This window comes from Myiozetetes cayanensis, unplaced genomic scaffold (assembly GCF_022539395.1).
Source record: "Myiozetetes cayanensis isolate MyiCay16 unplaced genomic scaffold, myiCay2020 scf29, whole genome shotgun sequence".
Lineage (NCBI taxonomy): Eukaryota > Metazoa > Chordata > Aves > Passeriformes > Tyrannidae > Myiozetetes > Myiozetetes cayanensis.
The window spans coordinates 4386706-4401011 of NW_026087510.1; the positions used below are offsets into that span (position 1 = coordinate 4386706).

Below are 14306 nucleotides of genomic sequence, written 5' to 3' on the forward strand. Positions count from 1 at the left end.
TAAGGGACACTGGCACCACAGGGAACATCCCAGGGTGGGTTTTGTTTCTGAATTGTGTCAAATCCAGCGTAATGGGATCCTGGGCCGGGACAAAGTCTCCTGGGCATTAGCAACACTGCTGGTCAAGTCCAATAATGCTATTAATGAGTAAAGCTAATGTCAGTAAGTAACTCTGGCTGTGCATCCCTAATGAGATTATACGGAGATATGAAACAGATACTGTACATGAAAGTGTTACCATGGTGCGAGCCAACACGTATCTGAAGACGATCAGCAAATACTCTGGGAACACTGCACTTCAAAGGGCAGCCCGGTGGGGACAGCAGGTTTATTTTGCAATCAGCAGGGCCCTTTCTCAGCATGACCAGCACAGCTCTCCAAATAGCTCAAGAGGGCTCAGAGGGGTGAAAAACGTGTCGGGCTCTGAACGAGGAGTAAAACTAAGCGCGGCGTTGGCAAGAACCCCAGCAGAGGGAAGGCTTCCCTGGGCTGTTTCACACCTGGAGTGTCATTTGCACCCTGAAAAATCTTAGGGCAGTGCAGGGAAACCTCATGCTGGTGGTCTCAGCTGTCCCAGCCCTCACATGAGCCCCTGCCCTGCCTCAGGCTCTGGAGCTGCAGCACAGCAGCATGCTGATCACGCAGCTCGTGACGGCAGATTAAATTAAAGCTGTAATGAGCAGAATGCAAATAACTTTGGCAGCACAGGGGCATGAGACTGCTTCAGTGCCTTGTATGTTTGAGAGGGGAAAATAAGGGTGGGGGTGAAGTCTGGCAGGCATGAGGGCTGAAGGGCAGGCTCTACCCTGGTCTGGCCCCAAATAACCATCCTTCAGCTGCATACAGTGGCTGTCTCAGGGTGGGACCTTCCCAAGGGTTTCTCCAGGATGGGGATATCTTTGATCTAATTCTTGTCTGTCTGGTTGGGTTCAAACCAGCTACAGCAAGGACATGACCAGGATAAGAGGGTTCCTGCCTGCAGCCTGCCCTGAGGGGCTCAGGAGCAGAGAGGGCTCTGCACCGTGGGCTGACGCTGCTCTCTGGCCGCTGGACAGGAGCTGATGATTCGTAACCCACCAAGGCTCCTGTGTCACACAGGTTTTGTCTGAGAGCCCTCTAGGAGTTTTTGCATGGTCTCTGAGGCACCAGCCAGGGGTTTTATGAATGAAGCCCTTGTGCCCAGAGCAATCCTGCCCTGTACTCACCAGCCAGCGGGCACGGCACCAGCTCCCCCTCGAGCCGCGACTCGATGTCTCCACCCGCACAAGTGTCCCCAGAGATCTTTCTGTAGCTGCAAACACACACAGTTTATCTCATGGAAACTCTTAACAGACCATCCTGTGCAGCCTGACTAAGCAGCAGTGTTTAATTGCAACGTATGTCCAAACACGCCAGTTGTTTACTTGCACTCGTGGGGCGTTTTCATTGTGGGTTTTGTGGTTGTTTGGGGTTTTTTGAATCACCAGTAGGATAAATACCAGCTTTTGGGAGATCAGGTTGCCCTCCCAAGTGCAGCACATACCCTCGAGTCTTCTTGTAGGTTGAGCCAACAGGGCAAGGGACTGGTGGGTCATAGGGTCTCCCAGCAAATTCAGGGTCAGGGACACAAACTTCTAATGATAAGTCGTCGCTCAGTTTAAAGCCAAAATCACTGCAAGGAGAAGAAAGGTGTAAGGGAGAAGGAAAAAATGCAGCCATGCTATTCTATTACTCTGCTCTATTTTTGCACAGAATTTTTAAGCACCCAGAGTGTCTCAGAAGACCATTCACTTATTATCAGCATTTAGCTGCATATGATTTCTCAGAGCCAGACAGGACGTTTCAAGAACATTTTGCAAATAAGTTTGCCAGTGGCTGGGCAGGCTGGGGAAGATGAGGCAGCAAGGCAGAGCTGAGCCAGTGTGCTCTGAAAGCCTGGCTGCAAGCCCCAGTTCTCCTGGCTGGCTTAGGTCACTGCTCTGTCTCTTGGCTTGTGCTGTGGGTAAAAAGGGAGTTAAAGTGCGGCTGTTCCTTGGAAAATGCTGTGGAAGGGGTTGTGTCAATCTGACTTTGCAGGGAGCTGCGATTCCGAGGCAGGGATTGGATCCCACCAGCCCTTTTCTCAGTCTGCTCATGGCGAGCCAGACTTAATCTCTGTCTCAGCATCAGACAGGCAGATCTGGGCTCGAGCAGTCTGCTGTGAGCTCCACTGAAAGCCCAGTCCCTGAAAAGCAGCTCACTTTCTAACCCCAAACCTCTGCACCACATTGCCAGAGCATGTTTCCTGATCCTAACCCAGAGTCAGTAATGTGCAAATTGCAGACAAAGTGATACAGCAGGGCCAGCTGCATCCCTGGGTCTGAAGGGTCACAAAGCTTTTTGGTGGAGGATCCCTTGATGTGATGAGAAACTGTCTGCCATCATTTGAAAGGTGAAGGAGTAACAATACTTTCCTCTTCCAGGGAACCTTTCAGAGGCTCCCAAAAGGCTCTAAAGACATTAATTAAGTCTCACACCCTGTCATTAATGAAAGGATGTTTTCAGTCCATTCAGTTTCCTCCTTGCTATAAAACGAGGCAGCGACACTCAGAGCCACATAAATTGGATGTTTGTTCACTCTGAGCGATTGGTCACAGATAACTTATCTCACACTTACAACCCAGACTAAAAGAAATTATTTGGTATTTACCATTCAAAGTCTTCCCTCGTGCAGGAGCAGTTGGAGACCATGACAGGCCTGTCAAAATCCTCCCCATTGAAACAGGTGGCATGAGGAGTCCTCCTCTTGAAAACGGTTTTATGCCCCAGTAAACATTCATTGCCTCGCTCGTCAGAGGGTGACCACAGCTTGTAGTCATTCTCTGTGCAAGGGACCCCTAAGAGAAGAAACAAGGTGAGGGTATGGAAAGGTGCAGTCCTTGCAGCCCCCCAGGCAAATAAGCCCAAAAGGTGGGAATCCTGGACCTGCCACGTCTTCAGCCCCACAGCCTGTTTTAAAGCAGGAAAAATCCTCTGGATTGTTCTTCCCCCAGGAGGGCAGGCATCCAGCCCCACACCACACTAACCACCCCTTCTCTTCCCTCTCCGCCCTCCACTGTCCCAAAATGACAGAATTCCCCCAATCTGCAAGGCTCTAGCCCTGTCCCAAAGGAAAAGGCAAAGCCAAGAGCATTCCAGCTCGGAGCGTGCAGCGGCACGCGGTGACAGGAGGCAACAAGCAGCTCTGTGACAGCGACAGTGAATCTGTGATGCCTCATTTAAATGGAGTCGTTCTAGTTACCAAACAGATCCGTTCCCAACAAAACGTCAGGGGAATCAGTTATAAATTTTAGTCAAGTAAATTCCTCTGCCGGGTTTAACTGCGCTTTGATTAAAGTGCTGCCTCGCAATCAAAGCTGAAATGGGTTATAAAACATTCATGGGCACAAGCCTTCAGAAGGAATTTTTCTGTTTTTTTTTTTTTTTCCCTTTTTAACAAATTCCTCGGTGAGGAGGGAAGGGATAGGGGCAGAGCACAGGGAATACGAGTGCCCTCAGCAGCAGTGACACGAGGGACAGAGCACCCCAGCACGGGCGGTGGTACCGCAGCCCCTCTGGACACAGCCACCCTCAGCAGTGGCTCTGCCACCTGTCCCCTTACCCAGCACATCCGTGGTGTTGATCTGCAGGATGAGCCAGCTGTGGCCATTCTCTTTGTAGGAGCCAAAGATGGTGAATATGGTGCTCTTCTCCCCCGGCTCGGTGAGCAGCCCGTACACAAACACCGGCTTCTCCGAGAACGTGAACACTTTCCAGGTCTCCCCTTCGTTTGTGCTGTACCTGCGGAAGGAAGGTTGGGACAGGTGCCAGGGGCATTTCCTGCCTGCTGCAGGGCACTCTCTCCCATCCCCAGCCCGAGCACCAGGAGCAATCCCTGTGTCCCGACACTTACTTGAGCTGGTCGGTCTCGGTGCCCTGGGCGATGGCCACGAGAATGCCCCCGTGGTCACCCCAGGTGTAGTAGTGGGGTCCAGACAGTGCCTGGAAGAGAAACAGTGCTGAGGGCTGATCAGAGCCGTGCTGAGCTGAGGGAAAATGGCTGGAAAGCGTGCTTTGTCAGAAAAACACCTCCTGACCTGAGCTAATGCTTCAGCTTGGGCCAAACCAAGTATCTGGAGGCACCAGAGATTGAAGTGTTTATGGGACAACATCTGCAGATGAGAGCAGCCAGCCCAGTTTCCCCAATAGCTGAGTGCAAGTGCTGCACTGAGCTCTGGACTCTGCTCCTCAAGCTCTGGGTGCAAGGAAAGAATCAATGGAAGAAGTGCCATGACATGAAATCAGAGTCCATCGCTGCCCCTCTCATTTGTCATGTCTGAGAGGCTTTCCCAGCACTTGGCAGAGATTCAGTACCTCCTCAAACTGCAGAGAATTGTTAGTTCTTGGGCTGTGGAAGGTCTTCTGAATGTTCAGACAGAAGTGGGGCCATGACATGCAGAAACAAGTCCTGAAGACAATTTATACATCCATCCCGTGGAAAGAAATTTGTATTTCACGCTCACCTCCACCACAAAATCACCTTTGGTTTCCTATTCAGTGCAGCTCTGGGTGAAAACAGGCAGCATGTCCACGCCTGACTCTGCTCACAGGACGTGCTGTCACGCCTGGGGACGTTGTTACACAGGGCACTGGCTGTATTGTTTCTTTCTTCTCCGTGCTGTGGGACCACACCAGTGATGTGGAGAGCAATGAAGCCTTCCAGCCTGCTGCTTGTTGCCAGAGCTTGGGGGGGGAAGGAGCTGGGCTGCTGCTTCTCAGCTGAGGAGCTACTGGGTCATTCTGCACCTTTGCTCAGGATACAAAGGGCCCAGGTCAGTCAAGGGCTGGGTGCTGCTCCCTGTGGGTCAGCGCTTTCCTCGGCACATTTTAATTGTTCTTCGAGGCAATCCCGCTGAGCCAGGGGAGGCTGGCACCTGAAAGTCTTGGGTTTTGGATACCTGGCTGCAAGGGTCCCTGTGGCTGCTCCCCACAGGATTTTGGAGAACCACAGTCACTTTGGCAGCAGCCAGACCCGTGGTGTGTCCCCACAGCCGCTGCAGCTGCCCAGACCTCACCCAGACCACACAGCACTCGCAGGAGGAGAAGGAGGCTGCTTAATTCCCAGGATTAAATAGCTTGCAGATGTTGAAATACCACATTTACACTGGCTGCAGAGCGCACAGGCAGACCACAAATACTGCCACAAACCAGAATATCCACTCAGTAAACAGAATCAAGCTCCCCATAAACCGAGGGCAACATCCCGTTTTTCTGGAAGGCGCCGGAGCCTCTCCAGACACTCCCACGTACAAAGTCCTGGCTGTCAGCCCCATCTAAAAGAGGCCAGGTGACCCATGCTGAGGGCAAATCCAGCCAGGTGAAAGAGAGAAACAGAGGAGAGAGCTTTCCTGCTTTTAAATCCACCACTTACACCAAGAGGTTCACCTTCAACCAACCCACGCCTGGTCCTTCACCTGAACACCATTTTGCCTTGGTTTTAAGGCACATTCAGCACCTTCCAGCTCTTGGATTCATGTGGAGGTCACCTTTAATGTCATTTATGTTTATTGCTGCCAACATTCTAATTGCTTGGCTGATCTGGGGAGCACAAGAGCAGCCTTACCTCTCTCCACCTTGCTCCAGCACTGCTTGAGACATAGACATTGGTTTTCCTTGCCATGTTCTTGCCAATGGAGCCTAGGAAAAATGGGAGAAATCATCCTTCTTGAGGGATGCAGAGTGATTGCTAAAAATGAAGCCAGACACCTCCAAAACTATTTTTGTCTCTGATTAAGGAGCCGATTTTTCACACTGTAAATTAATCCCTTCCAAAGCAAATATTTTAAAGATTATTACACGTTTTAAAAGCAGATGGGGAAAAACCCATGGCTGTAAACATGATTAAACAAAAATGTGTGCGTTCTTCAGTAAAAGAGCGAGACAAACAGGAATTTCTGAGTCTTCAAGGAACCCCTCTCGTGGATCAGGGAAGAGGATCAGAGCAGAGCAGGTTTCTCACGTCACTGCGCTGCAGTAAACTGTTCATGCTGTAATTACTGTATGGGGACTGGCAGCAGAGAAAGGACAGCAAAATGCATCATTTAATTGCATTTTATAACCTGCTTGTACGAACTAGATGCTGCCAAGTTCCTCGTGTCCTGACAACAACCAAGCCCAAGCCAAGGGAAGGGAAGCGGTACCGGTGGCGATGATCAGTCCTGGTGCTGACTCCTTGGAGAGAATGGGCATCCTACGGAGCTGGAAATTCAGCAGCTGGCTCAGGCGTTGGGCCAGGTGGAGGGAGCAGCCCTGGGAAAGCTGGGAAAGCAAAACCACATGTGGCATTAACCTCTCTAATGGCTCAACACCTTCCTTGTATTGTGTCCCCAAAAAATTGTCCCTATCTCGCAGGTGAGGCCGCCCCAGGGCAGAGCAGAGCAGGACAATCCCTCCTTGATGCCCCCAGGACAGGGTTGGCCCTCCTGGCTGCCAGGGCACTGCTGACTCAGGGACAGCTGGCACCCACCAGGACCTCTCCTCTTGGAAAGGACTTCGTGTTGGGATTGATGTTTCAGCCTCCTCTGAAGGTTGCAAAGCACCTCCACGATCGCCACATCCAACCATCAACCCCCACCACCAAACCACCTCCCCGAGGGCGCTTTTGGGATGGATTTCCACCCCTGCGCTGCTACCTGGCAGTCGATGTGCTCCCCGTAGCGCGTCTGCGCCGGGGGCTGCAGCAGCTCCCAGGTGCCGCCCTTGTCGAAGGTGATGACGGAGCGCATGTTCTCCTCGCTGAAGGAGCCGTTGATCAGCGTGGCGATGTACACGCCCCGCACGCCCTCCACGCGGTGGAAGTCCGCGAAGGGCTCGTTGGCAAAGTACCTGGGAGGAAAGGCAGAGCTGGCATCGGAAAACACGGGGGAAGTGTCAGCTCTTGGATCGAACGCGGCCAGAGATGACACGCCCTTTGGCCGACGCTCTCGGCCACCTCAGGTGGTCCCGCGTTACCTGACCAAGGTGTCGCTCCCAGCTCCCCCTGGGCTGTAGTACAGCACGTTCTCCAGAGACAGGGAGAACTTCAGGCCTTCTGCCTCCGAGATGTAGAGGTTGGTCCGGTTGTTGTCGTGGCTGACGCACACAAACACCTGGTCCTCCGAGGCGTCAGCAACGTAATATTCCTTTGGGGCACAAAGAACAGGCCAGCAGGCTTCATATGTGTGCACACACAGGCAGGGCTTACACACAGGCTGGTTTAGTTTCCTCCTACCTAGCTGAAAGCACTCTTCCCCCCACCCTTTGGTGGTTTTTCCACTCTCTTCACTTTGCTTTTCTCTTTTGTGTTTCTCCCACAGTGACTCCTGTCCTCTGCCCTGCACAACCCACCTGGCAAAGCCCCCCAGAAGCAGCACTGGGAGCAAAGCCCCATCAGTGATGGATCTCTCTGCCTGGACCCACTGAGGCTGGGATGCCAAACTGCTCTGTGTAACACCAAGGACTTGCTTCTCGTGCCCTTTTGCATCCTCACCAGCCTGCGGACACCTCAGCACATCTGGATCGTGGACCCCAGACCCTGTGCAGACCCTGGGCATCCTCCCCCTGCAGAGAACTGGATGCCACAGGCCACGCCAGTGGAGCCAGAGTGTGCTCGGTGACCTGGCACCCCACGCCACGGGAAGAGGTAAGGTCCCCAAAAGCAGAGTCAGAGCAGTGGGATCAGCCCCTCTCTGGGAATCTGGGCTTTGCTATGCCAGCCTCCACCCCCAGTGCTGGAGGAAGCTGGCTGACTGTCCAAGGACCACCCTGTGAACCACAAGATCCCCCTAACGCGAGCTTGTCCTCAGCCAAACCCCCCAGCAGGGTTACACGAGGTCCCTTCCCACTCCTGCAGTGCCTGGTGGAAGGCAGCAAACTGCTGCTGATATTGGAGGGCGTCCTTGGCACGGGAGGGAGAGAGGAGGCTGCTCAGAAAGCACCACTTACCTTAATTGGGTGCTTGGTAACGAACTGTGCCACGCGCATCGGCTTGCGGTTGAAGGAAACCCAGAGCTGGACTGAGGGCGGCTCTGAGCTGCCAAGCAAACGCTGTGCAGAGCACAGGGACCTGTTAGGAGTGGCTCTCACCCCCCAAATCCCCCTCATCCCCAGAGGCTGCGATAACCCAGTGCCCAGGACTTCCCCCTCCCTGCACGAGGGCAAAGCGTGGCGGCCGCTGGGAGTGATGATGGGAGCTTAAACTGCCACAGCCAGTGCTCAGCAAGGAGGCAAACTGCCCCTTATGCTTAGCCAGAGCAGACTGTCCTCCGTCCTTCCTTTTTTTTTTTTGTTTTTTTAAAGATTTGCTCAAAATGAAAAAGCCCCAGCGCGGAGCCAAGAAAGCAAAAAGCTGGGGGGCAACCTATTTCGTACAGGATGCCAGTGGCAAGAACCTAAACCCAGATTTAGGCTCCAAAAATAAGCGGCCTGGTTTCTCCCAGGCTCTGTATCGCTAAGCAACCGTGCCTCCCACGGAAAGGAGCAGAAGTCAGAGCCCTGGGAGCCTCTGCCACTCAGCCTGTCCTTTCCCCAGGGCTGCTCCTGCTGCGGCCCAGGTTTGAGGCAAGTGCCTGATTTCAGACCTGAGAATGTGACTGCCAAAGCAGGGGGTTGCAGCCAGCCTCCCTCTGTCTCAGTGTTTCCCAGCAGCCTTGCCTTGGGTGATTTCACTGATGTTCAGTGTAACACCAGTCATTAGAGCTGCAGGGAAAAGCAGGACGTGCTTCCCACTGTGACCCCTGAGTGCTCCAGAAGCAGAAAAAGCTCCAAAGAACCCCCAAGTTGAGTTCAAACTCGCCTTGTGCTTCCAGGATGCTGCCTGCAAGCCCAGAGGCTTCTCTGCAGAGACACAAACCACCTCCAGTGTGTTTCACCCAGCACCAGCAACAAGCCCAGATAAAATCTCCTGCAAACCACAGACCGGGCACAGAGCCAAGGGGCCAGGCCCTGGGAGTTACAGGCTGTACTACCTGCAAGAGAGACTCCTGAGAAACTGGAATTGCTCTGCAAACACATCCCCTGCCAGTGCTGGACACCACTGTGCCCGCTCAGGCAGCTGGAGGTGACACTGCCTAGGAGACTTGACGTGTTTCTGCAAGCAGTCACCCCTAAATGGAAAAGGCTCCTTCTTTAAACACTCAGGGGGTGGAAAGCAATGCTAGAAAACTGCTCCTTGAATTCTAGAAGGCTCAGGACTTTATCCCTCTGGCATCGTGTTTCCAATCATCTAGAAAGGACCTGCCCTCAGAGGAAGCACAGACACTTTCTTGCTTTTCTTTCAGGTTTGTCTGAAACTGTAAAAACCATAGGGGGGCCCTGGCTACAGGGGGACCAAAAGACAGCTTTTGCTCACCCACATCCCCTTTTCTTAGGAAAGCAAACTGGAAAACCAGCTTTCTTTGCAGGCTGCAGCACATTAGGCTACTTGGACCTAGTCCACGTTTGATGGTAATCGTCTCTGACAAGCGGCCTCCCAACCACGGAGCTGCTGAGCCACATCCCCCCTTTCCCTGCCACCCCCACCCAGAACATCCTTCCCAGGCATCCTGTGGATTTTCCCTGGGTCCCAGCACTTTGCAGGCTGACCTACTTCTGCCCAGCCTGCCAGGAGGCAGGAGCGTGGAAACACCAGAGCTTCGAGTGCCACGGGCAGGCATTGCTTTGTCCATGGCAGTGCGAGCCCAGGGGGGAGGATGGCAGCTGCAGGCAGGCTGGTGACACCTCTGTGACAAGCTAAATGTGAGGTCTGAGAGCTGTGAGGTGCAGCAGCGAGCAGCATCACCCCTGGCAGATGCTCTTGCCCCGTTGTGGTTCTGTACCCAACCCTCCCCTTCAGCAGTGAATTCCTCACGTCACACTTACCACAGACTTCGTTGCAAACATGTATTTGTCCCTGAGCTGGAAGTCTTCCACGTCCTCCAGGATTATTTCCTTGTTTTCCCGGCTCTGGAAGAAGTCGGTGCTGCGGATGACGGTGGAAGCGCCGGAGGGCTCGTGGCGCTCGATGTACACCGTGTTGGGCTTGTCGTAGGGCTCAACCCCCCTGGGGAGGACAAAGGAGGTGGTGGTGGCACCTCTGTGCTCACAGAGTGATGCAGAAGGCAGTGGGTATCCCCTTTCAAGAGGGGAATGTGCAGCAGCCCTGGGTGTCCCGTGTCCACGGGCGGGATACGTACCACGAAAAGGACTTGACGTGTTCCTGAATCATTATCCAGGTCTGGCCGAAATCATCCGATTTCCAGAGCTGCAATGACAAAGGTGGGATTTGAAATGTCATCTGCCGTGACAAAGATGCCAGTGGGATTGGGACATGAACAGACCCAGCCCTTTAAGAGACCCAATCTCAGACAGGGCAGACCGGACTGGAAACAGCACAGACTGTGTGTGTGCTACCCTGGTTATTTCACCTCCAGGTTTTCCTTGTGCTGCCTGTGTCTACCTGAAGGTGCTGTGACTATTTACAGTCTTTACCCAGTAGCTCCAGGGAAAACAGAAGTGTTTGTATTCAGGAAGCAGTTTGTTGTGCAAGGTCCAAAGCCAAACCACAGGAAACACTGCAGAGGTCATCTTGCCTCGGCTGCCAGAGCTCTGGGGAGAGCTCTGACCACGAGAGCTGGGGGGATCAATACAGCCAGGAGCAATGTGGATGAAGGAGCAGCATCAGTGAAGGAAAAGGGCTGGGAAATAAGGCAACCACCCTGCAGGTACTTCATCCTCGCTGCTCCAGAGCTCAGGAGCCAGACAGACTGTAGGGAAGGGGGTGTCCTGGCCAAAGTGGGACAGCTCTGCATGCATCAATCTGAGATCAGACACCCTGAACAGTCAAAGCATGAACTCACATGGCCCTGGCACAAGGCAGGGTGACTCTCAGCTGTGGGGGACGTGACAGGCCAGGGGATGTCTCAGCAGGGCAGAGGCAGGATGCCGGTTTCCCACCTCAGCACAAGTGCTCACCTGTTTTTTAGGATGAGACCTGTCGAAGCCCAGGAGGAGGCTGGGGTTCCTGCTGTGCAGGAGGAGATCAGCTGCTCTGAAGGGAATGGAGAAGCCCTGGATTGTGTTGCAGAAGTCGGTGGTGATCCAGAGGTACGGGGCGAAGGCGTCCACGAAGATATACTGGGAGTGGAGGAGCGGACAAGGAAGAGGGAAAGCAGCAGGTCAGAGCAGGGATCACACCAGCAGCAACAAAGGTAGGCACCCCAGGGGAGCCTTTGGGAGGGCAAAGTCTGGAGAAGAAGAATTTGGCTGTCCCAGGTGCCACATCCCCCTCACCCTCTTGTTGTCGGCCGGGCTGTGGTAGAACTGGGCGATGGCCACCTCGCTGCTGTTCCCCCCATCGAAGCTGAACCTCTCTGAAATCTTCTTAAAGCTCTTCCCGTAGTCATAAGACACATAAACCTGCACAGGAGAAGCCCCAGAGTGAGGAGTGCAAAGTTCTGGGTGCCCTTCTGGCAGATTTGGTTAAAATAAAATCAGCAAACTCCAAGGTGGGGGAAGCCTTAGAGATTGCCTGAGCATGCTTTGAACCCGTGGGGCAACACAGAAGATATGGAATTACTATTTTTTTGTGCCTCTCTTTTGTTTCCCAGCACACAAGAGCGAGTCAGGCTGTAGCTCAGCAGCCACCATCAGCCTGCCTGGCCCAGAAGCCGAGAAGGTGCCCAGGATGCATCACTTACATCGCTGTTTTTGGGACCCAGCAAAGACAGGCTGTCCCTGGCCAAGGCCACGATTACGTTGCTCTTCTCTCCTGCCCAGTGGACGACCATCTGATTGTGGGAGTCGTTGAGGCTGACCTGCAATGCCAAGGAAAAGGGCACCCTGAGCCACAGCCTCGTTCAGAGGGACCCTCAGAGAGCAAACACCCGCTTGGAAAACACACAGACTTTGAGGAAACCCATTCAAAGCAGCATCTCTCCTGAACATGTTGGCAGGATGTGCCTAATAAGGTTAGTTTTCCCTTTATTCTTCCTCAGAGAAATGGGATTTGGGGGATGATGAGAATGAAAACTAAAACCAAGGGCTGAGAAGTGTTTTCAAATCCAGGCTGACGAGGCAGAAGTGCCACAGGGAAACGAAGTCTCTCCTCTCTGGTGACCAGTGATGGGACCCAAGGGAACGGCTGGAGCTGTGTCAGGGCAGGGTTAAGTTGGATCTTAGGAAAAGATTCTTCCTCCAGAGGGTGGTTGGGCACCGAACAGGCTCCCCAGGGCAGTGGGCACAGCACCAAGGCTCTTGCCAGAGCTCCCAGGGACAGAGGGAGATTGTTGGGGTGCCTGTGCAGGGCCAGAAGTCGGACTTGATCTTTGTGGGTCCCTCCCAACTCAGGCTGCTCTGTGATCCCACCCAGTGTTTCCAGCACACGCACAGCCCTGCATGGCCCCGTCATTCCCATGTGTGTTGTTTCTGGCAGGGCTGTGACAGCTCCGGCCCCAAAGGGCTGGTTTCTATGGGGAAGCTCTGACAGCATCGCCGCAGTGGGAGCTGGAGGTGCAGGGCAAACCCACAGGGACTGTCACCAGCAGGCAGGGACAGCCAGGCCTTGCTGGAAAAGCAGCTCAGCAGTGGCCGCAGGTCGGTGCCCCGGTCGCTGGAGCAGAGGACGTGCGTGCCTGAGCCCTCGCACACACCACGGCTCAGCTGATGGCTGGTAACCCCTGAGCTCAGGGCCTTGGGAAGCTGTAAAAATACAGGGATAAGCCCTTCTTAGGCTTGATACCCTGAGGCTCCCGCTGACCCCAAGATCAGCAAGGGGCTGCTCCAACCTCCGCCAGCGTCTGAGTAAAACACTTGGGAAAAACAAGGTCTTTATTCCAGAAAAAGGGGGGCAAGGCAAAGCAGGAGCCCCCAAATCCCTCTTATGCAATAGGCTCACACAAGGGGAGGGGAAAAAAAGAATAATCAAATGAAAAGCCATCAGGCAGCAGCCCCTGGGGTTGATGCTCCTGGGGTGGGTGCCTGCCTGCCCGGGCAGAGACCCCCCCACTGGGCAAACCCGGCAGAGATTTAGGTCAGGCAGCAGCACCAGCTACAAAGCAAGGCAGCAGCAGCCCTGCGTGCCCGCCTGAAAAAAAAAAAAGGAAAAAAAAAAAAAAAAGATTTAAAAAAAAAAAAAAGCAGCGACGCTGTTTGAGGATGCGGGAAACGGGGCGGAGGAGGAGGAACTGCTGCTGCCCACTGAGACAGCCGGCAGACTGCCTCGGGTCTGGAATCCACGGCAGCTCTGTGCTCCCAGTCCCTCTCCCCTCCTCTGAAAGCAGGATAACCCCTTTTAAAATCTCCTGCATCTCTCTCGGTTAGTTATTTTGGGCGCTGCTTTTTTCTTTTTGGGGTTCCTAGCTGTGCGTGACCTCAGCCCAGACACGGCTGGGAACCCCAAAACTTAACCCTGTAGCTCCCCTCAGCCAAGAGGGGTTTGTTACAACCTCTGAGTCAATTTTAATAGCACTTTTCTATTTTTTTTTGACTGCAAGAAATCTGACCCTAGGAGTTTCAAAAGCAGGAAAACCAAAGGAGACTCCTACCTGCACTTTGTTTTAACCTGAACAGTAAGCTAGTGAGCTAAAGGAGACAGTGAGACTTCTTGGAGTAGGGAGACTTTGAAATTGTAGTTAAAGGAGACAGTGAAACCCCTTCTTGGAGTAGGGAGACTTGGAAATTGTAGTTAAAGGAGACAGTGAAACCCCTTCTTGGAGCATGGAGACTTGGAAGTGTTAATGAAACCCCAGAAAAACCAGGAACACTGCGTTTGGATTCAGGGGAGCCAGCTGAGTTTTGTTACTCCTTAGAAGCCATGTGAACTCAGGCAGCCTGATTAGGGCAGAGTCCCTATAAAAAGGCAAACTGGACACAGGCAGGGTTTGGTTCTCTGGTAGGAGGGAGGAAGGGCAGCACTGAGTGCTCAGAAGAAAGGTTTGGAGTAGCTGAGGACTGCTGGGGCACGTCTTTACTAAAGGGTGTAAAGAAGGAGAAGCCAGCACGAGGATGCTGTAAGTCCCCCTGGAAGGGCTGGTGCAGCAGTGTCTCAGCTTTAGGAGCCTCACACGTTTGTGTCGGCTGCTTTGCAGCCCTGCTGTGGCCCTTCAGAGCTTTGTGGGGACCCAAATGGCTCAGGGGGGCAACAAATGGGCCCCCGAGTCTTTGCTGTCGAGGCAGCAGCACTGCCCTGTGCCCTGGGTGAGAGGCACCCGATGTCCTGCTGATGAGGATGGTTTTTGTGGAACAGCTTTGCAATAAGGCTGCTGATAGCCCTGACAGGAGGAACCCTGCCCTGC

At 53.5% G+C, this 14306-nt stretch overlaps 1 protein-coding gene across 2 annotated transcripts in view; it reads right to left on the bottom strand.

Moving 5' to 3' along the window:
* The window catches only part of SORL1 (sortilin related receptor 1), a 43235-nt gene that overhangs the window by 22581 nt on the left and 6348 nt on the right, over nucleotides 1–14306 (bottom strand). For both annotated transcript variants that reach the window (XM_050322783.1, XM_050322781.1), the window contains exons 2-16: nucleotides 11712–11828; nucleotides 11305–11430; nucleotides 10987–11148; nucleotides 10209–10276; nucleotides 9895–10075; nucleotides 7981–8082; nucleotides 7009–7178; nucleotides 6690–6882; nucleotides 6198–6315; nucleotides 5621–5694; nucleotides 3911–3999; nucleotides 3620–3798; nucleotides 2669–2855; nucleotides 1523–1651; nucleotides 1206–1291 (exon numbers count right to left, since the gene is read on the bottom strand). In XM_050322783.1, the coding sequence (XP_050178740.1) occupies nucleotides 1206–1291; nucleotides 1523–1651; nucleotides 2669–2855; nucleotides 3620–3798; nucleotides 3911–3999; nucleotides 5621–5694; nucleotides 6198–6315; nucleotides 6690–6882; nucleotides 7009–7178; nucleotides 7981–8082; nucleotides 9895–10075; nucleotides 10209–10276; nucleotides 10987–11148; nucleotides 11305–11430; nucleotides 11712–11828 (1981 nt within the window). The remainder of the gene's footprint in view (nucleotides 1–1205; nucleotides 1292–1522; nucleotides 1652–2668; nucleotides 2856–3619; nucleotides 3799–3910; nucleotides 4000–5620; nucleotides 5695–6197; nucleotides 6316–6689; nucleotides 6883–7008; nucleotides 7179–7980; nucleotides 8083–9894; nucleotides 10076–10208; nucleotides 10277–10986; nucleotides 11149–11304; nucleotides 11431–11711; nucleotides 11829–14306) is intronic.